Here is a 21,371-nt window from a genome sequence, read left to right as displayed (position 1 = left end):
TTATATTGGGTATACATATAGTAAATATATAATGAAGGTTATAGAGGATATACTCATAGTAAAATATATCTAAGAAAGAATAGAGGAGAAGAAATAGGAATAAAATATATCAGTGAAAGAACAGAATAAATATAGAAAAGAAGAATGGTATAGGACATATAGGAGAGCAATAGGACAGGGGACGGGAGGCACTCTAGTCTAGTGCACTTATGCACACCCCTTACTGACCTCTTAGGAATCTGGAGAGGTCAATCGTGGATAGTCTAAAGGTAAAGTGTTGTGTGTTTGGGGATGACACTACAGAGTCCAACAAAGAGTTCCACGCTTTGACAATTCGGTTACTGAAGTCGTATTTTTTACAGTCAAGTTTGGAGCGATTAATACTGTATTAAGTTTAAATCTGTTGTGAGCTCTTGTGTTGTTGTGGTTGAAGCTGAAGTAGTCGCCGACAGGCAGGACATTGCAGCTGCTTATGTCTACTTGGGTCTGCAGATAAAAATGCCCTCCAGAAAACCTCCAGGCTGGACAGACTTCTGGGGTGACAAACCACATTAGAGCATGTTGCATCTAAAGGGCCACCTGTAGTTATTTATTTATATTTATTTATTATCAAATGTAGAAGCTTCCCAAATCACAAGTTTCCTTATTTGTCCTGTTGGGAGACACCTATGCTGTAAATTGAGGACACTCATCTCAAACAAGTTCTGGTCTTGATCCTGGATTTGAATTCTTACATTTCTCCTCCTTGAAGAGGGGGGGGGGGAGGGAAAGATTTTCATAAACACACTACTCAAACACGCATGTATGTCCACATGGATGCAGATGCCTGTTTACATACATCCACATACGTGTTTCTCAAACTTCACAATCTTAAGCTGTGTGGATTTCCACTCCCAGGATTTCTTATCCATCATGAATTCTGGGACCTGAAATTCCTCCCATCTTAAAAGATGACCATTCCCAATCAGCATCCAGTATGACCTAGTGGTTAAGGCTCGGCATTAGAAAGCCTGAGCCTCTGGGTTCCAATCCTGCCTTGGCCATGAAAACATAGAAACATAGAAGACTGACGGCAGAAAAAGACCTCATGATCCATCTAGTCTGCCCTTATACTATTTTCTGTATTTTATCTTAGGATGGATCTATGTTTATCCCAGGCATGTTTAAATTCAGTTACTGTGGATTTACCAACCACGTCTGCTGGAAGTTTGTTCCAAGGATCTACTACTCTTTCAGTAAAATAATATTTTCTCATGCAGGCGAGAAACCTTGGGCCAGTCACACTCTCAGCATAAGAGGGCTGTTGTGGGGCAAATAAGTAAAGGAAGATGTAAAGTTTATTTTATTTATTTTATTTTATTTATTTATTTTGTCCAATACACAATAATACACAATGAAGGTTATAGAGGATATAGTAGAGAAAAAATACGAGATATAGGAGAGACTATAGGATAGGGGACGGAAGGCACTTTAGTGTAAAGTAAAGGAAGATGTGGGTGATATGTTCACTGCCTTGGGCTATTTGTAAACGTAACAAAGACAGATATCAATATATAATAATAATAATAAAAACCATTTTCCATTCTGCAGTTGCTTGGCTGCCTGATTTCCCTCTTGTATCGTGTTGTCTCCATGGGAACAAGATCTGGACTACTCCCCTAAATATTCCTCTTGGGGTCTCCGGGAATGAAGAAATCCCGTTTGCAGCCTGAAGAGGGCGACATTCTTCTCCCCATGGGCAGAGGAACCCTCCACACCTACGCCCATCAGAAGGAACTGAGGAACTTTCGGAGCACGTGGTCCTGGCTGGGGGGGGTTAGATTAAAGGTGAGGGGCGGAGGGGGAAGAAGAGGGGGCGGGAAAGGGGAGGGGCCTGGGGGGGTGGCGGAGCCCAAGAGGAGAGCAGAAGCCCCACCTCCGCCTCTCCCCTCCCACTCTTTGGATTTCCGGTTCCCTGCGTAAATCCCGCTTCTTCCCTGGAGGATCTGTGCTGCATCCCTCGGGAGAAGATCCTGAATTCTTTTGGTTGCAGGTAGGACTGCTCTCAGTCCGGGGAATTCTGGGAGTTGAAGTCCAAATATCTCCAAGTTACCAAGGTTGGGAAACACTGTTATAACCCACCAGATATCTTTTTTTCTTTCAGTTCAATTTAAAAATGGGACCCATGAAATCCTTTGTTCTTATGCCAATGTTTAGTCTGCTTCTGATCTTATTTCCTTATTTTGTCCTGAAGGGGCTGAGATGCGGCCCTCCGTGGTGGATGTTTTACAAAGCAAAGGTTTTAAGCAAGTTTTGAGGCTGGTTGTCTGTTTGTATCTGTTTGTTTGTTTGTATACTCCCAAATTACAAAGACATTTACACATTTGACATAAGATTATTTTTACCTTTCTGTTTCTACATTTTCCCCTTTTGTTTTACTTAATTGTTTTGTTTCTGTTTTCTCTTCTAGCCATTTATAAAATTTCTTCCATACGGTATAATATTCCTTTTCCTGTTTGTTCTGCAGTTCTAATGTAATTTTATTCATTTTTGCACACTCTAGTATTTCCCTAATCACCACTTGTTTTGTTGGTATACTGTATTTTCTTTTTTCCAATTTTGTGCAAAACTCAGCCTTGCTGCTAAAACGTGGATTATGAAGTATAAATTTGCTGTTTTATGTTGCCCTCTAATAATTCTTAGTAAATATATTTCAGGTTGTAATTCTAAGTCATAGTTTAATATTTCTTTTACTCAGTTTTTAATCATAGGCCAGAATTTTTTCGGCTCTGGACATGTCCATCACATGGTAATATGGTGTGTTGCTTTGCATTTCCAGCGTTGTTTATTCAAGCTATTATATATTTTATATTATATATAATCTTGCTGGGGCATAATGCCACCGGTAAAACATCTTGTACAAATTTTCTTTGTTATTTTAAAGTTTATATTCCAAAGCCCTTCCCAATCCTTGTTGTATGTTATAACCAAAATTGGTCATCCAGGCTATCATATTTTCCTTTACAGATTCTTCTATATTTTCAAAGTTCAATAAATAACCATACATTCTAATGATATTTTTTTATCTGGTCCTTTTTAATATTTTATCTATTATGTTTGTTTTTTCACAGATTTCAAATTCTATTAAACCCTTTTGTATCTGGTAATACGATGCCCAATCTATTCCTTTATCTTCCTTTTCAAGTTCCTCTCTGCTTTTCAACGAACCCTTTAAATCTAAGAGGTCTTGGTATGTTTTTATTTTAGTCTTATCAATTATATTAGGATAAACTTCGGCTTCTAACATGGACAACCATCTCGGTATTTCTATATACAGTAATGTTTTTTCTTTACCTTTCTCCAATTTTCTTCTATGCCACCCCGAGTCCTCAGAGAAGGGTTGCATAGAAGTCCAATAAATAAATTAAATAAATAAATAAATAAATAAATAAATAAATAAAATTTTTCATATCATACGTGATTGAAATTATGTGTGCTTTGTACTTTTCCCACAAGTGTGCATGCCATCCCTCTTGTATATTATGGCCAGTGTTCCCTCTAATTTTTTTGGGGGGGTGGGCGGCACAGAAATAATAAATAAATAAATAAACAAACAAACAAACAAAAAACCCACCCTGTTTTGCCTCAGAGAATTTCAAAATAAAATACTGTACTGTGTGTCTATAACAGTGAGCTCATAATAGGGCAACTCTATCAATATCAAAATGCCACTTAAATAGTTGAGCTAGTTTCAAACTAGATTTTGATTTTCTTTCTCTCTTCCTTACTCCCATTCTTTTTCTTTCTCTTTTCCTTCCTCTCTTTTTTCTATCTGTTTCTCTCTCTTCCTCTCTTCCTCTCTCTCTCCTTCCCTCTCACTCTTTCCCTCTCGGCTTCTGGGCAGGTTTGGAAAACTCTGAGTTGATGATGATTTTTAAGTGAGCGATTGCTCACTGCTCAGCTTAGAGGGAACTATGATTATGGCCTTCTATTGCTAGAATCCTTTTGTTTTCTAACCTAATCCATTCCCTTATCCATGGCAAATTGGCTGCTTTATAATATAATTCTAAATTGGGGAGGCCAAATCCTCCCCTTGTTCTGGAGTCTGTCACTGCTTTGAGCCTAATTCTTGGTTTTTTACCATTCCATATACATTTGGACAGTGTACTGTTTACATTTTTTAAAAAATTGTTTATCTAATTTGACTGGCGATGTCTGGAAAAGCTATCCTATCATGTCATGCAATCTTACCATGGCCGGAACTGAACGGTGTCGATTGCTCACGGCCTTCAGGCTTGTTGGCAAAGCCAGGTTTTTCAAAGCTTTCCGGAAAGCCAGTAGGGTGGGGGCAGTACGGATCTTGGGGGGTGGGGTAGATGGTTCCAGAAAGCCGGTGCTGCTACAGAGAAGGCCCTGCCAGCCGACATTGCTTAGTCGACGGGACCCAAAGAAGGCCAAATTTGGTCACTGGAAGCTATACGGCAGGAGATAGTGCCAGAGATAGTTGCCACCTGATGGTTTCCTCCACTTCCCTACTATTCCGTTGTAGGAAGTACCGTAATATTCTTCGGGGGTTCAGTTCTAAGTGGGAAAAAACACACTTGGATTCAAGGAGGTTGCTTGAGAAGAAGGTTTAAAGGTGGACACCAGCACATGACATGAGCTCCTGAACAGAAAAGTGGATCACATGTTGAGTGCTGGGTCCAGAGAAAAGGGAAGAAAATTTATTTTATTTATTTATTAATTGGATTTGCATTAATTGAATTAATGACTTGAATTTATGACTTCCTTTTGGATGTTTGTTTGTTTGTTTATTTATTTATGATTTGATTTGTATGCCGCCCCTCTCCGTAGACTCGGGGCGGCTAACAACAATAATAAGACAATATAAACAAATCTAATATTTAAGTTTAAGTTAAATTAAAAAAAACCTAATTTAAGAAACCAATCATACATACAGACATACGAAGCATAAATTTTATAAGCCTAGGGGGAAGGGAATATCTCAGTTCCCCCATGCCTGACGACAGAGGTGGGTTTTAAGGAGCTTACGAAAGGTAAGGAGGGTGGGGGCAACTCTGATATCTGGGGGGAGTTGGTTCCAGAGGGTCGGGGCCGCCAGAGAAGGCTCTTCCCCTGGGTCCCGCCAGACGGCATTGTTTAGCCGACGGGACCCGGAGAAGGCCGACTCTGTGGGACCTAACTGGTTGCTGGGATTCGTGCGGCAAAAGGCGGTCCCGGAGATATTCTGGTCAGATGCCATGAAGGGCTTTATAGGTTATGACCAACTGTGCCAATAATGCTGGACTTTTAGTAGTCTAACCTTCCTCTGATTTCATTGCTGTTTCCAGCACGTTTCTTTGCTAATAGAGAAATGTACATAGTGACTTTGCTTCCAAGTCTTCATTGAGGCTTACTGTTAATTAACTGGGCCGGACAGAACAACACATTGACAAAGGTGGGGGCTACTAAGTGTGGTGGGTCTTTTTCCTTGCCTAACAGACAGGAAGCAGCAGGTGAAGCTAGGAAAAATCACATCAGATACATGTACAATTAGCACAGCCCCCCCCCAAGGCTGAGTACTCTCATCACTTCTCTCTATACACTAATGACTGCATCTCAAACGATCCATCTGTTAAACTACAGAAGTTTGCAGACGATACAACAGTGATCGTACTCATTCGAGACAATGATGAATCCACATACAGAAGGGAGGTTGAACAACTAACCTTGTGGTGGTTTGTGTGTTTAGTGGTGGTTTATCATTTAGTAAGATAGGTTTGGTGTAAATAGAAAGTATAGTTTTGCTACAACGAAGAAGTAAACATTTTCTAAGGAATTCCTGACGCATTGTCTTCATTCTGAAATGTCTCCAGTTCCTGAAGTCTTATCTGGATCTGACTGGGTAGCTTCCAAACGCAATTCTGGAAACATCTTAAACCACTAAAGCAAGAACACAAGTTGTAAGTACAGTGATACCTCGTCTTACGAACTTAATTGGTTCCGGGACGAGGTTTGTAAATTGTAAGGTGAAAAGTTTGTAAGACGAAACAATGTTTCCCATAGGAATCAATGGAAAAGCGATTAATGCATGCAAGCGCAAAACTCACCCCTTTTGCCAGCCAAAGCGCCCGTTTTTGCACTGCTGGGATTCCCTTGAGGCTCCCCTCCATGGGAAACCCCACCTCCAGACTTCCGTGTTTTTTGTGATGCTGCAGGGGAATCCCAGCAGTGCAAAAACGGGCGCTTCGCTGGCAACAAAAGTCCGGAGGCGGGGCATCCCAGTGGCGGTGGCTTGGGTTTGTAAGGTGAAAATAGTTTGGAAGAAGAGGCAAAAAAATCTTAAACCCCGGGTTTGTATCTTGAAAAGTTTGTATGACGAGGGGTTTGTAAGATGAGGTATCACTGTACATGCAATTAAAATCTTCCTTTCTGTGTCTCTTCTTTCTGCAGTTCATTGGGGCAAGGTGGTCAGTTGGTGGTCAGTTGAAGACCAGACGGACAGTCATCTTCCTTTTGTAAGTAGCTCTTTTATTGTTATCTGTATTGATTTTATTATTTAGATACAGTAATATCTCGTCTTACGAACTTAATTGGTTGCAGGACAAGGTTCGTAAGGTGAAACGTTTGTAAGATGAAACAATGTTTCCCATAGGAATCAATGGAAAAGCCAATAATGCGTGCAAGCCGATTAGGAAAATCCAAAACATTAAGGTTTTTAAAAAAAAAGCTGCCGGCAGACAAAGCTGAGGCGAACGGAGTGGGGGGAGTGACATCGAGAGGTGGCAAGAGGTGGCAGGACAGGGTGGGAAAAAACGGGAGGGACCCATGGAGATCAAGAGAGGAGAAAGGTGCAGGACAGGGTGGGAAAAAACGGGAGGGACTCAAGTCTGGAGGTGGGGCGGCAGGTTCGTAAGTTGAAAAAAGTTCGTAAGAAGAGGCAAAAAAATTCCAAGCCCTGGTTTCGTATCTCGAAAAGTTCGTATGACGAGGGGTTCGTATCATGAGGTACCACTGTAGTAAGTTTGCAAAATAATTTTCTTTTTTTTGTATCTTTGGAACCTCCTGGAATGGCCTAGGCAGAGCTGAAATTTTTACGGGGTGCCTCCACTTCTTCAGATAATTCCCGCAATTCCCTGTTGGCTCCAGGGAAATCATTATTAAGGGTTTATTTGTAATCTGCATTGAGTGACCGGCAGCTGACCTATATGCAAAGTTCCTAGCGAACACTCAAGTCGTCTGTTTGAAATGTTCAGATTCTGGCAGGACTGTTTTGTTCTTTTGGGTTAGAATAATTTGGGTGCAAAACATTCCAAATTTGAAATTTGGAATAACTTGGACCTCAGATGTGAACTTCTTTTGGGGTGGCATGCTTCTGCGATGTAGCGACTCTGTGGCTTTGCTGGATGCCTTGGTAGCACTGGCCTTGCCTAACGTCGTTTGCAGCATGACGTTAGACTTCGCCAGCAATCTCTTCTGTTTCCTGATGTCTTGCACCCTGCAAATCTAGCAGCACATCATCTGGCAAGCAACCTCTACCTGGTCACATGACCCTCAAGCCGCCCCCTTCATCTGGTCACATCACTGGCAAGCCACCGAACCTGGTCACATGGCTGGCAAGCTATTCCAACACAGTCACATGACCATCAAGCCACACTCACAGAGTGCTAGCAAAAAATTTAGGAACTCGTCCCTGGTGCTAGGTAAGGAACATGGGGTTCTCTGAAGTGAGCAGGAGAGGCCTTGTGATTCCCAGGCACAGGCCACATTAGACTTAAGGGCTCCTGGGGAATCCAAGATTCTGAGCAGAGACAGGTTACAAGCGGTGTGCCACAAGGGTCTGTTCTGGGTCCTATTCTTTTTAATATGTTTGTGAGTGACATAGGAGAAGGTTTGGTAGGAAAGCTTTGCCTATTTGCCGATGACTCTAAAGTGTGCAATGGGGTTGATATTCCTGGAGGCGTCTGTAATATGGTATATGATTTAGCTTTACTAGATAAATGGTCAAAGCAATGGAAACTGCAGTTTAATGTTTCCAAATGTAAAATAATGCAATTGGGGAAAAGGAATCCTCAATCTGAGTATTGTACTGGCAGTTCTGTGTTAGCAAAAACGTCAGAAGAGAAGGATTTATGGGTAGTGATTTCTGACAGTCTCAAAATGGGTGAACAGTGCAGTCAGGTGGTAGGGAAAGCAAGTAGGATGCTTGGCTGCATAGCTAGAGGTATAACAAGCAAGAAGAGGGAGATTGTGATCCCGCTGTATAGAGCGCTGGTGAGACCACATTTGGAATACAGTGGAACCTCGACATACGAGCAGCTCTACTTACGAGCTACTCGAGATAAGAGCTGGGAGGGGAGCGACATTTTTGTTCGCCTCCCGAGCTCACATTCGGGATACGAGCGCCAAGGAGCTGTCTCGGCTTCAGGAGACAGCTCCTTGGCGCTCGTATCCCGCGTGTTTTAAAAGGTTGCAGCCGGCCTGGGGTGCTGGGGGGGGGGTGCTGGCAAGCCCCCCAGGCCGGCTGCAACCTTTTAAAACACGCGCGCCACTTCGCAGCTGTCTCCTGAAGCCGGAACGCTAACTTCCGCGTTCGGTTTCAGAAGACAGCTGCGAAGTGGCGTGCGTGTTTTAAAACGTCAGAGCCGGCCTAGGGGGCTCGGGGGGAAGCCCCCAACCCCCCCAGGCCGGCTCTGACGTTTTAAAACACGCGCGCCGCTTCGCAGCTGTCTTCTGAAACCGAACGCGGAAGTTAGCGTTCCGGCTTCAGAAGACAGCTGCGAAGTGGCGCGCGTGTTTTAAAACGTCAGAGCCGGCCTAGGGGGCTCGGGGGGAAGCCCCCGACCCCCCCAGGCCGGCTCTGACGTTTTAAAACACGTGCGCCGCTTCGCAGCTGTCTTCTGAAACCGAACGCGGAAGTTAGCGTTCCGGCTTCAGAAGACAGCTGCGAAGTGGCGCACGTGTTTTAAAACGTCAGAGCCGGCCTAGGGGGCTCGGGGGGAAGCCCCCGACCCCCCCAGGCCGGCTCTGACGTTTTAAAACACGCGCGCCGCTTCGCAGCTGTCTCTGAACGCTAACTTCCGCAGGTTTTTTTGTTGTTGCACGGATTAATTGACTTTACATTGTTTCCTATGGGAAACAATGTTTTGTCATACGAGCGTTCTGACTTACGAGCCTCCTTCCGGAACCAATTAGTCTCGTAAGTCGGGGTTCTACTGTACTGGAGTTCTGGAGACTTCACCTACAAAAAGATATTGACAAAATTGAACGGGTCCAAAGACAGGCTACAAGAATGGTGGAAGGTCTTAAGCATGAAATGTATCAGGAAAGACTTAATGAACTCAATCTGTATAGTCTGGAGGACAGAAGGAAAAAGGGGGACATGATCGAAACATTTAAATATGTTAAAGGGTTAAATAAGGTCCAGGAGGGAAGTGTTTTTAATAAGAAATTGAACACAAGAACAAGGGGACACAATCTGAAGTTAGTTGGGAGAAAGATCAAAAGCAACGTGAGAAAATATTATTTTACTGAAAGTGTAGTAGATGCTTGGAACAAACTTCCAGCAGACGTGGTTGGTAAATCCACAGTCACTGAATTTAAACTTGCCTGGGATAAACATATATCCATCCTAAGATAAAATACAGGAAATAGTATAAGGGCAGACTAGATGGACCATGAGGTCTTTTTCTGCCGTCAGTCTTTTATGTTTCTATGTTTCCACCCTGGGAACAGGGTCAGACTGGAAGGTCCCTGCCAAGGCTACGATTTTATGACTCTGTGTCTCAAAGGGAAATATAATTATTCACTTCTTTTGTTTTTTGGAATAATTGATATTGAATTTTTTTAAAATGTAAGACAGACAGAACTAACAACATTTAACATATATAGGAGCTACCATTGCTCCTCTTATTATAGAAGTCTTCCTAATACAAAAATAAAAAACTAATTCTATTTTAGATCAATACAGCAAAGTAAACTTATCAATGAAATATCTGTTTGTATACAATACTAATATACAAAGAAAAATAAACCTAAAATTTCAAACATTTTCTATTGATTATATAATTATGATTAAATAGTTAAACTCAGTTAATAGAAATAGTGTTATTCATTGAATTTCACTGTAAGTTGTATTCAAAAATATACATTTTACTGTTACATACTTTATTTTATTATCTTCAATAATCTTTTTTTCTCAAATTCCACCATTTATACACTTTTTCCCAAATTTTATAAAATTCAGATTCCACTTGATTATTTAACCTTCTCGTCATCATATCCAATTCTGCACATTCCATAATTTTCCTAAAAATCTCTTCATCTTTTGGAATTTCCTTTTCTTTCCATTTTTGTGCAAATGCAATTCTAGCTGCTACTAAAATATGAATTGTTAAATAATATACTTTTTCACTTCTTTCTCCTTCTAACAGGGGATAAAATATTGTAACCAAAGATTTGCCTGCAAGCCAACTATCAACACACAATAGAAAACCAACGTAGCAACAGCCAAAGGAAAGCATGGAGCCTGGGAAACTTTTGGATCCCCCGTCAGACACAAGCAGCCCTCCAAAAAACCACAAAAAACCACATGAATGCTCGGAGTGTGGGAAATCCTTTGCTCGCAGGTCCCTCCTTTTGGCTCACAGGAAGGTCCATGTGGGAAGTGGATCCAGTCAAGGTTTGGAGGGCGAGAATTCCAACTCTGGAAAAGAAGCAAAAGTTATCACAAGGTCCTCCAGACTAAAGCCCTATAAATGTGAGGAATGTGACTTATGCTTCAGTAAAAAGTCAGGACTTCTTACACATCAGAAAACCCACACTGGAGAGAAACCTTATCAATGTCTGGAATGTGGGAAATTTTTCCGTGAAAAAGCCACTCTCAGAAACCACGAGAGAATTCACACAGGGGAGAAACCTTACAAGAGTTATGAATGTGGGAAGAGCTTTTCTCAGAAGTCAAGTCTTTGGCGCCATAGGAAGATTCATGCAGAAATCAAATCTTATAAATGCTTTGAGTGTGGAAAATGTTTCATCCTGGGTGTGTATCTTCACCATCATGAGAAAATACACAGAGGTGAGAAAAATGAAAAGTGCCTCGAATGTGGGAAATGTTTTACCCAGAAATCAGGCCTGGTCGAACATCAGAGAATTCACACTGGAGAGAAAGCCTATGAATGCACAGAATGCGAGAGAAGATTTGTGCGTTCTTCTGAGCTTCGGAGACACGAGAGGTGGCACAAAGGAGAAAGACCCTATGAATGTGGGGAGTGTGGGAAAAGTTTTCCTACACAAACAGAAGTTAAGAATCACGAGAGACTCCACACAGGGGAGAAGCCATTCAAATGTGAGGAGTGTGGGAAATGCTTTCCCCAAAAAAGGTACCTTGGAAGTCATCAGAAGGTCCACACAGGAGAGAAGCCATACAGTTGCACAGAATGTGGAAAATGCTTTGGAGACAAGCAAAGCCTTAGGCAACATCATAAAATCCACACGGGGGAGAAGCCATATCAATGCATCAACTGTGGAAGACTTTGTAGAACCTTATCAGCCCTTCGAGAGCATATAAAAATTCACACAGGGGAAAAAAACTATAAATGTTTAGAATGTGGAAGAACATTTGCTCAGTCATCTACCCTTAGAAGTCACGGCCGAATCCATACAGGAGAGAAACCCCACAAATGCTCAGAGTGTGATAAATGTTTTTCTGAGAAAAAATCTCTTGTGAGGCATCAGCGAATCCACACTGGAGAAAAACCGTATAAATGTCTGAAGTGTGGGAAATGTTTTGCCCATAGTTCATCACTTTGCAGGCACACTTGAAATCATGCAGGAGAGTAGCCTCATGCAATTGAGTGCGAGAATTTTTTTCCTAGTAAATAAAAACTGAAAAATCAACAAAAACTCAATTGCAGAGATAAATCTATTCAGCTTGAGAGCATTTTATTTCAACCCACTTTAATGTTTTTTAAAAAAAAAAAATTTATTGGTTTATTTACTAAATTAGATTAGATTAGATTAGATTTATTGGATTTATATGCCGCCCCTCTCCGCAAACTCGGGGCGGCTCACAACAAGGTAAAAACAATACATAATAACAAATCCAATACCCACCAATCCAATTATAATTTTAAGCTAAAAAATGCATAAAAAACAACCCCAGAATATTAAAAAACAAGCACACAATCAATCTAACACCAAAACAACATGGGCAAGGGGGAGATGTTTCAGTTCCCCCATGCCTGATGGCAGAGGTGGGTTTTAAGGAGTTTGCGAAAGGCAAGGAGGGTGGGGGCAATCCTAATCTCAGGGGGGAGCTGGTTCCAGAGGGTCGGAGCCGCCACAGAGAAGGCTCTTCCCCTGGGTCCTGCCAGACGACATTGTTTAGTTGACGGGACCCGGAGAAGGCCAACTCTGTGGGACCGAACCGCAAACAAAAAATACTTAAAAGAAAACGTGCCCAACCGCAATAAAAACCCACCACCATTTAGGGGGTTATATTATTTACAATAAGTTTCAATTTCTTCCTTAGCTCCGGTTTACATTTCTTTACATACAAAAAGTGATTGGAATTTATTTTTCACATTGTCGTCATAAATTCTACTTAAGATATAATTTTTCACCTTATTCCATCGTGCCATCAGCTTCTCCAATTTATTTTCATCAAAGTTATTTAATCTTATTTCCATAATTTTGAAGTGGATGTGGTCCACCATGTACCAGTACCAATTCTGGATTGTCCATTTATTGCTATCTTTCCACCCTAATACCACTACTGCTTGAGCGCTTTCCAAAGCTGCTGTTTTGATTTCTTTAAATTCTCGTAATTCTCCATATTTAACTAGTATTGCTAATTCTTTTGTAATTATCCAATTAATGTTTAGCATATTATTTACTTCATTCTGTACTTCCTTCCAAAATTTTTGAACTTTAACACATTCCCAGAGCATATGCATAAAAACTCCTTTTATTTGGCAACCATGCCAGCAATTTCCTTTCCCTTTCCTCTGGAAGTGTGCTAGTTTTACTGGCGTGAAATACCACTTATATAAAATTTTCCTTCTCATCTCTCTAATTCTTGTATTCTTTATCTTATGTATATTTTCTACTACTTCTTCCATCTCGCTTTCATTAATCCGTAATTCATTTTGCCAATATCTTGTTGGGCCTTTAATCACTTCCTCTTCCACTTATAATAACATGCTATAAATATTACTAGCCTGTCCTTTTAAATCATTAATCTTTTCTTTTAATATTTTCTCTAGACAGTTTTCTTCTCTCAAAAATGCTTCTTTATTCTCACTTTTATTTAAATATTTACATATTGCATTAATCTGCAACCATTTTTGTTGGCCCTGTCACGCTGTGTATTGACAGCCTCCAGAGACATCTAGAAACATTCAGTAGTTAAATAGTTAACTCTTGTATGTTAATGTAGCTCCCCCCATTTATGATGTAAACCTGTTTAGTCACTTCCTCTCTGTGTCGGAAGAAAAGGAGGACTCCATCATTATTTTTGAGAAGTCTAACAATGTAAGACGTGTCTCTTGCCTGCTCGCAGGCATTATTACCTTTTATACACTTTTCTAAATAAAAGTAACTTCGTTTTGAAGATTTCCTCACAGCTTATTTCCATCGACCTCCATGGTTAGCCTTATATCAGCTCACGCGGGCTGAACCTAATTGAGTCTATTCTGTGACAGGCCCAACCACCATTCGAAGCGAGTTCTAAATCTATTCAGCTGTAAACAACATGGGAGCATTTTATTTCAACCCACTTTAATGTTTACCAGAACTTCACACAGTGACAGAAGGGAAATCCTACAATTATCTGGAAGATGCCCCCTAGAGGAGACATGGAGAACTGTTGATCCCAGTAGTATCCACCCTTGATGGGGTATCTGAAGGGGGGGAGGAAAATGAGGAAGCAGGAAGCGAAGCCTGCCTTCCGGGCAAATGTGGCATAAAGGCAGCTACATTTCCGAGGGATCCGGCCATCACCTTCCTTTGCCTTTCCTCCACCCCACAAGAAGAGAAGGAGGCGGAGGAGGGTCACTGCCCCTTTAGGCTGGAGCTTACACTCTCCCCCCTTGGCTGGAGACCTGCAGGGAGGGGGAGGGGAGAGGGCAAGGCAATGGCTGAGTCCTTCGGGCATTAGAGAAGCCGAGTCCAAAGACCTTCCTTAGGCGAGCAGCCCCCCCTGCCCTCCAAGTGCACCTTGGCTGCATTTTGGCGCCCACTTGAGGGGTGCAAGAGGGGGAGGAGGGCCACCCAGAGAGAAGCCTCGGCCAAGGGTGGCTGTGTTCCTCCACCAGCGCCAGAGAATCAGTCCCGTCCGCTTCTCCATTCACGCCCTCGCCCTTCCCTTCTCAGGCCAGGTGATGGAGGGGAGGGCGGGGCCATCCAGTGGTGGGACTGGGAGCCACAGCATGGGCCCAAAGAGCCTCATACAGCTCCAGAGCCACTGGTTGCCGACCCCTGATCCAGGTCACGGTTGTCCCTAACATGGTTTTCCAAAAGGCATCTGGACTTTTGGTACTGAATGAGGGTGCAAATGGGTGTGGAGCCTTACTGGGGATGCTGAAAGGACCCTGTTGTAGACAGGAGGTTGGGAGGGGGGTCTTTTTCACCCTCCTCTGTTGTGGGAGGTCTGCTCATTCTGGCAAAGATGGCCGATCTTGTCCCCTCTTCCCATCCAGGGCTCCTCTCTGTCCTGGAGATGGATGTGGCTGTCCTCGAAAGAGTCACCCAGGTCTTAGATGCAGAGGGGTGTCTCTGTTAGGATTCCACACTGGGCTCATAACCAATGTTAGAATCCTAAACTTAGAAACAGAGAATTGGTGGTTGTTCAGCCAATAACATAGACTAATATAAGTAAGAGTATAAACATTATTTACAGTGTATACAATAGATTAATCAGCAAACAGTCAACTACACTATGTACATATCCAAGTGAAGCAATCGTATACAAACCAGATATCAGAATATACTGTACTATACAGTACAGCAGCTAACTACTATATTTTTCGGTGTATAAGACACACCGATGTATAAGATGCACCTAGATTTTAGAGGAGGAAAACAAGGAAAAAAGTATTCTGAACTAAATGGTGTAGTATTGTATTATTTAATAAAATACCAGTGTAGCTGAATACTTTTTACAATCATGTATACTGTTTAAAACCATGTACACTTTTAAAAACCATGTATACTTTTTACATACTTCAAACTTGACAGCTTCAAGACTTGTGGACTTCAACTCCCAGAATTCCTCCTTCAGTCATGCTAGCTCAGAAATGGGAATTGATGTCCACAAGCCTTAAACTTGCCAGGTTTGAAGACCCTTGCAGTCCTAACTCAGGGGTCTTCAAACTTTCACTGAGGCCATGGCGCATGCCCCGATCATGAGGAGGAGTCCCCTCTGACCTGCTCCCCCCATGGGGAGACCCACTTTCCCCCAGAGACAGGTGCTTCCCCCGTGGATCAACCGGTCACATCCCTGTAAGGACCGGAGGGAGGCGAGTGTATGGGAAGGTCTCCAGCTCTGACTACCTCCGCCCGCTGCCTTTGCGACGCCCCGAGATTGGGAGCGGGACACAGGACTTCCCTCCTGGAGCCGCAGGAGCAGCACTGCTAATGCAGCGGCTCCTCTCCGCGGACTACTTTCCAGTGCAGGGTTTGGTGTAAGGATGCCACCGAGGGACAAACAGCGAGCAGATGGATCAGCCTTTGTCCATATGGAACTTTTCCTTCCAAGCAGATTCTGATGATTTTTATTCACACACACACAGAGATTTTATCTGTTTAGGGGTCCGCCGGAGACCACTCTGCAAATAAAATGGGCTTTTTTACCACACTTCCCCTTTGAATGGAGGAGCTCAGCGCCTGTAAAAACATACCCAGCTGTACATCTCCACCCCATGTCCAGTCAATGAAGCAGTGGAAGTGATGTGCCGGTGCCTGGAGGCTGTTGGGGCCTGGATGGGTGTCAACAGACTCAAACTCAACCCGGATAAGATGGAGTGGCTGTGGGTTTTGCCTCCCAAGGACAACTCCATCTGTCCTTCCATTATCCTGGGGGGGGGAAAGTATTGACCCCCTCAGAGAGGGTCCGCAACTTTGGCGTCCTCCTCGATCCACAGCTCACATTAGAGAAACATCTTTCAGCTTTGGCGAGGGGGGCCTTTGCCCAGGTTCGCCTGGTGCAACGGTTGCAGCCCTATCTGGATTGGGAATCACTGCTCACAGTCACTCATGCCCTCATCACCTCGAGGCTCGACTACTGTAATGCTCTCTACATGGGGCTACCTTTGAAGAATGTTCGGAAACTTCAGATCGTGCAGAATGCAGCTGCGAGAGCAATCATGGGCTTCTCTAAATATGCCCATGTTACTCCAACACTCCGCAGTCTGCATTGGTTTCCGATCAGTTTCCGGTCACAATTCAAAGTGTTGGTTATGACCTATAAAGCCCTTCATGGCATCGGGCCAGAATATCTACAGGATCGCCTTCTGCCGCACGAATCCCAGCGACCAGTTAAGTCCCATAGAGTGGGCCTTCTCCGAGTCCCATCAACTAAACAATGTTGTCTGGCAGGACCCAAGGGAAGAGCCTTCTCTGTGGCGGCTCCGACCCTCTGGAACCAGCTCCCCCCAGAGATTAGAATTGCCCCCACCCTCCTTGCCTTTCGGAAACTCCTTAAAACCCACCTCTGCCGTCAGGCATGGGGGAATTGAAACATCTCCCCCTTGCCCATGTAGTTTTTGTGTATGATTCGATTGTGTGCTTGTTTTTTAATATATTGGGGCTCTTTTGGATTTTTTAACTTAAAACTGTAATTTAGATTGCGAAATATTAGATTTGTTACTATGTTTTGTTTACCATTGTTGTGAGCCGCCCCGAGTCTACGGAGAGGGGCGGCATATAAATCCAATAAATCTAATCTAATCTAATTTATACCATTGAGGATCTTTTGGAGGGTGGGGGTGGAAGATCCTGCCTACCATCATCTGCAGCCCTAACCAGCCCACGGCTCGCTGGGAGGAATCGCTGCTGAATTGGCTGGACTACGGGAAGCAGCTTCTCCCAGCGCTCAGAGAGAAGCAATTTGACACTGTGAGCCTTGTAAAACACAACTCTGAAAAGGGACTCACAACTCTAAAGCTAAAATCAAGAAAACCAAAATAATCAGGTACCTGAGACACACCCACAAACACAACCAAACTCTAATTCTATAGTCCCAGCCTTACCCTGTCCCAGATGTTGGGGAGGGAAACAGCTCCCTAAAGCTTTCCAGAAGGGGGGGCTGCAGCAATCACCCCCCCAGGAGAGGGTCCTTCCCAGGGCAGGGGCTGCTACAGAAACGTCACATTTCCTGGGTCCTGCAAATGGTAAAGGTTAAGATATGGGTTAATTATTCATTCCATAATGGTTTGTCTTTCCTTCTTGTTAAGTGACCAAAGGCCCCGACAGCCACACTCGCCTAAAACAAGTTCTGGTCTTCATTGTGGATATGAATTCTTACATTTATCCTCTTTCAACCGTGGAAGATTTTTCAGAAACACTCCTCAAACATGCACATATGTCCACATGGACACAGTTTTATGTTTACATAAATCCATATCCGTGTTTCTCAACCTTCACAATTTCGAGCTGTGTGGATTTCCACTCCCAGAATTCCTTATCCATCATGAATTCTGGGACCTGAAATTTCCCCCATCTTAAAAGATTACAATTCCCAATCAGCATCCAGTATGGACTAGTGGTTAAGGCTCTGCATGAGAATGCCTGAGGCTCTGGGTTCCAGTCCCAGCTTGGCCATGAGAGACATTGGGCAAATCACAATAATGACAGTTGTTAGAGAATCTGAAAGGTAAGTTGAGAATTAGTAATTAAAATAAATCAGAGTAACCGTTAAAATTAAACTGGCTCAGCAGTAACATAAAAGGGTTAGGGAATATTTTGAGTAATAGAAATTTGATATATGCGTGTCGTATGGGATAAAATTGTGCAAAGTTTAAAAATGACAAGTGTAATAACAAAAACAAAAGAACACTAAACCCAGCCCTAACATCTCCTTCCATAGAAGTGGAAGAAGAAATCAAACTGATTTCTATTAATATCAATGGAATAAATGTACCAAACCAAGATAAAAAAATATTTTACAAGACAAAACTCGATACAGAAGTAATATTATAAGATTGGACTTAATCCCTGGATAGTTCAATGGATTTGCAGCTGGCTGAAGCGTAGACATCAAAGAGTTATTGTTAATGGCGAGTATTCTGAGCAGAGACAGGTTACAAGCGGTGTGCCACAAGGGTCTGTTCTGGGTCCTATTCTTTTTAATATGTTTGTGAGTGACATAGGGGAAGGTTTGGTAGGGAAGGTTTGCCTATTTGCCGATGACTCTAAAGTGTGCAATAGGGTTGATATTCCTGGAGGGGTCTGTAATATGGTAAATGATTCAGCTTTATTAGATAAATGGTCAAAGCAATGGAAATTGCAGTTTAATGTTTCCAAATGTAAATTAATGCACTTGGGGAAAAGGAATCCTCAATCTGAGTATTGTATTGGCAGTTCTGTGTTAGCAAAGACTTCAAAAGAAAAGGATTTAGGGGTAGTGATTTCTGACAGTCTCAAAATGGGTGAACAGTGCAGTCAGGTGGTAGGGAAAGCAAATAGGATGCTTGGCTGCATAGCTAGAGGTATAAGAAGCAGGAAGAGGGAGATTATGATCCTGCTATATAGAATGCTGGTGAGACCACATTTGGAATACTGTGTTCAGTTCTGGAGACCTCACCTACAAAAAGATATTGACAAAATTGAACGGGTCCAGAGACGGGCTACAAGAATGGTGGAAGGTCTTAAGCATAAAACGTATCAGTAAAGACTTAATGAACTCAAACTGTATAGTCTGGAGGACAGAAGGAAAAAGGGGGATGAAGTAGACCCAGAGACAGGGTTTTGAGCAATCGGTACTTTTATTCAGCTCAGAGAACAAGTGACAGCTCAGCAAGGTAAAGTGACAATTCAGCGAGTACCGACTGACTCTGCCTGGAGAAACCGCTCCTTTTATATATTTGCGGTTCCCGCCAAAGCTAGAGCCGGCCGCGTCTGAGCCAATCAGGAGCGACTTCCTGCTTGGGCTCAGACAGCGCTGAAAGAGGAACAAACTATTTACAGAGTTACAAGGTAGCCATTACAGGATACAACACCCCTCCCCTCATAGTTGGACACATCCATCAAGAAAGCCATGTGACAAAGTCGTCCAATCGGTGGGGCCTCTGAGGAGCTCGCGCTGACCTGCGCAGTTCAATTTCTCCTTCGCCACCGACTGTGGAGGATGGCTCGCTGCTGTTCTCCCGGTGTGGCGGACTTGGCCTGGCGGGCCCAACGAAGGCTTCGGAGGACGAGGATGGTTCGGCGTCGCTGGATGGTTCCCCCTGGCCCAATAAGTCTCTTTGCGTGTCTCTTATTTCGGGCAATGTACTAAAGTCTGTTGAAGGGGGAGAGTCCATGTCAGCGGTTTGTGGCAATTGATTTTCTGTTCGCTTCCGAATGTGGTCTATGTGTCGTTTCCACAAACGACCATCCTCTAGTTTAACAACATAGGTCTTAGGTGCATTTTGCTTAACAATAATTCCCTTCATCCAGTTTACATTTCCATCAAAACTTTTTACATATACATTTTGTCCCAAATACATTTCTCTTTCAGGTTTTGTACACATTTGGTTATTATTAACACAGAACCTTGGGTTTAACCTGTCTAGTGGTGACCTCAACTTCCTTCCCATCAATAACTCTGCAGGGCTTACATGTGTGTGCGAGTTAGGGGTAATGTGTTGGGTGAGTAAGAATTGGTCCAAGTTCTGTTGCACATCCCCAGGGCCTGACCTGCGCAATGCCTCCTTTGCCACCCGTACGTAACGTTCTGCCAATCCGTTAGCCCAGGGCGAATAAGGCGAGATGAGGGCATGCCTGACCCCTAGGCCATCTAGGAACAATTCGAATTGCCTGGCTGTTAGCTGTGGCCCATTGTCAGACACTAAGAGATCTGGGCACCCATGGGATGCAAACAGTCTGCTCAATACCTTGATAGTGGCACTTGTGGTTATGTTGTTCATTGCTATTATTTCCAACCATTTGGAGAAGGCATCAACCACTATTAAAAAATACTGAGACCCCACTGGGCCAGCAAAATCAATGTGGATTCTAGACCAAGGACCAGCAGGCTGTTCCCACTCAGCCGGAGTTGTTTTGGGGGGACTGGGCCGTGACTCTTGGCACGGGTCACACTTTGAAACCCAACTTTCAATATCAGCATCCAGCCCTGGCCACCATAAATGCCCCCTTGCCAGGCTCTTCATCCTGACAATCCCAGGATGACCCACATGTAACATTTTGAGTACCTTTCCCCTTAGGCTTTTGGGGATGATCACTCTATCCCCCCACAGCAAACAACCTTTTACATACGATAACTCAAGTCTCTTGTTTTTAAAATCACACAATTCAGGTTTCACAACATCATTTTGCCATCCCTTTAGAACACAGTTCACCACTTGTTTAAGGATTTGATCTTGCTGCGTGTGTGCAGCTACCTCTTTTGCTGTGGTTAGTGGGTTTTCCTCGAGTTCTATCATTAACACATCTGTGGAAGGAACAGGGTCTTCCACTAAGTCTGTTATGGGGCATCTGCTGAGACCGTCTGCATGATTGATTTCCTTCCCCCCCTTGTGGGTGAGCTCATACTGATACCCTGAGAGGAAAAGAGCCCATCTGATTAGTCTTGGAGACATAAAAGGTGGAGTGGGCTTGTTGGGGGCTAGCAGGCCTAGTAGGGGTTTGTGGTCAGTGACTAGCTCAAAGCTTCTTCCAAATATGTAATTGTGAAACTTCTTTACCCCTGCCACTAATGCTAGAGCCTCCTTGTCTAACTGGCTATAATTCCTTTCTGTGCTGGTCATGGTTCTTGAAAAAAATGCTATTGGGGCCTCTGTCTTATTAGGTAGAACGTGAGCTAGGACTCCTCCTATGCCGTACGGCGAAGCGTCGCACGTGAGCCTAATGGGTAGTGAAGCACTATATTGGACTACTACACTTTTAGAAGTTAATAAATTTTTTATTTGAGAAAAAGCTTCACGTTCAGTTTTCCCCCATGTCCAGCGGGCTTCCTTCTGGAGTAAACGATGGAGAGGCTCTGCTACTGTTGCCTTCTGCTTTAAAAAAACGGAATAAAAATTAAGGAGGCCCAAAAATGCCTGCAACTCATTCTTATCTCGTGGCTCTGGGGCTTCTCTAATTGCTCTCAGCTTCTCTGTTGTGGGGTGGATACCTTCCTTATCTATTTTATATCCTAGGAATTCTATACTGTTGGTTCCCCAGACACATTT

The 21,371-nt window shown here is 43.2% G+C and overlaps 1 protein-coding gene across 2 annotated transcripts; it reads left to right on the top strand.

Annotated features, from left to right (window-relative positions):
- Positions 1-1,940: 1,940 nt before the first annotated feature.
- On the top strand, positions 1,941-13,591 carry LOC139159841 (zinc finger protein 420-like). 2 transcript variants are annotated; one of them, XM_070737263.1, is made up of 4 exons: positions 3,190-3,229; positions 5,856-5,942; positions 6,433-6,497; positions 10,413-13,591. In XM_070737263.1, the coding sequence occupies exon 4, from the start codon at positions 10,501-10,503 to the stop codon at positions 11,800-11,802; it is 1,302 nt and encodes a 433-aa protein (XP_070593364.1). In that variant the 5' UTR covers positions 3,190-3,229; positions 5,856-5,942; positions 6,433-6,497; positions 10,413-10,500; the 3' UTR covers positions 11,803-13,591. The 2 variants fall into 2 exon arrangements, with proteins under 2 accessions (XP_070593362.1, XP_070593364.1); XM_070737261.1 differs by lacking the exons at positions 3,190-3,229; positions 5,856-5,942 and adding an exon at positions 1,941-2,032.
- The last annotated feature ends 7,780 nt before the right edge of the window (positions 13,592-21,371 follow it).

Source organism: Erythrolamprus reginae, chromosome 2 (assembly GCF_031021105.1).
Source record: "Erythrolamprus reginae isolate rEryReg1 chromosome 2, rEryReg1.hap1, whole genome shotgun sequence".
NCBI classification, from domain to species: Eukaryota; Metazoa; Chordata; class Lepidosauria; order Squamata; family Dipsadidae; genus Erythrolamprus; species Erythrolamprus reginae.
The sequence above is the reverse complement of the archived record's forward strand: the minus strand, read 5'-3'. Positions and strand labels throughout refer to the sequence as shown.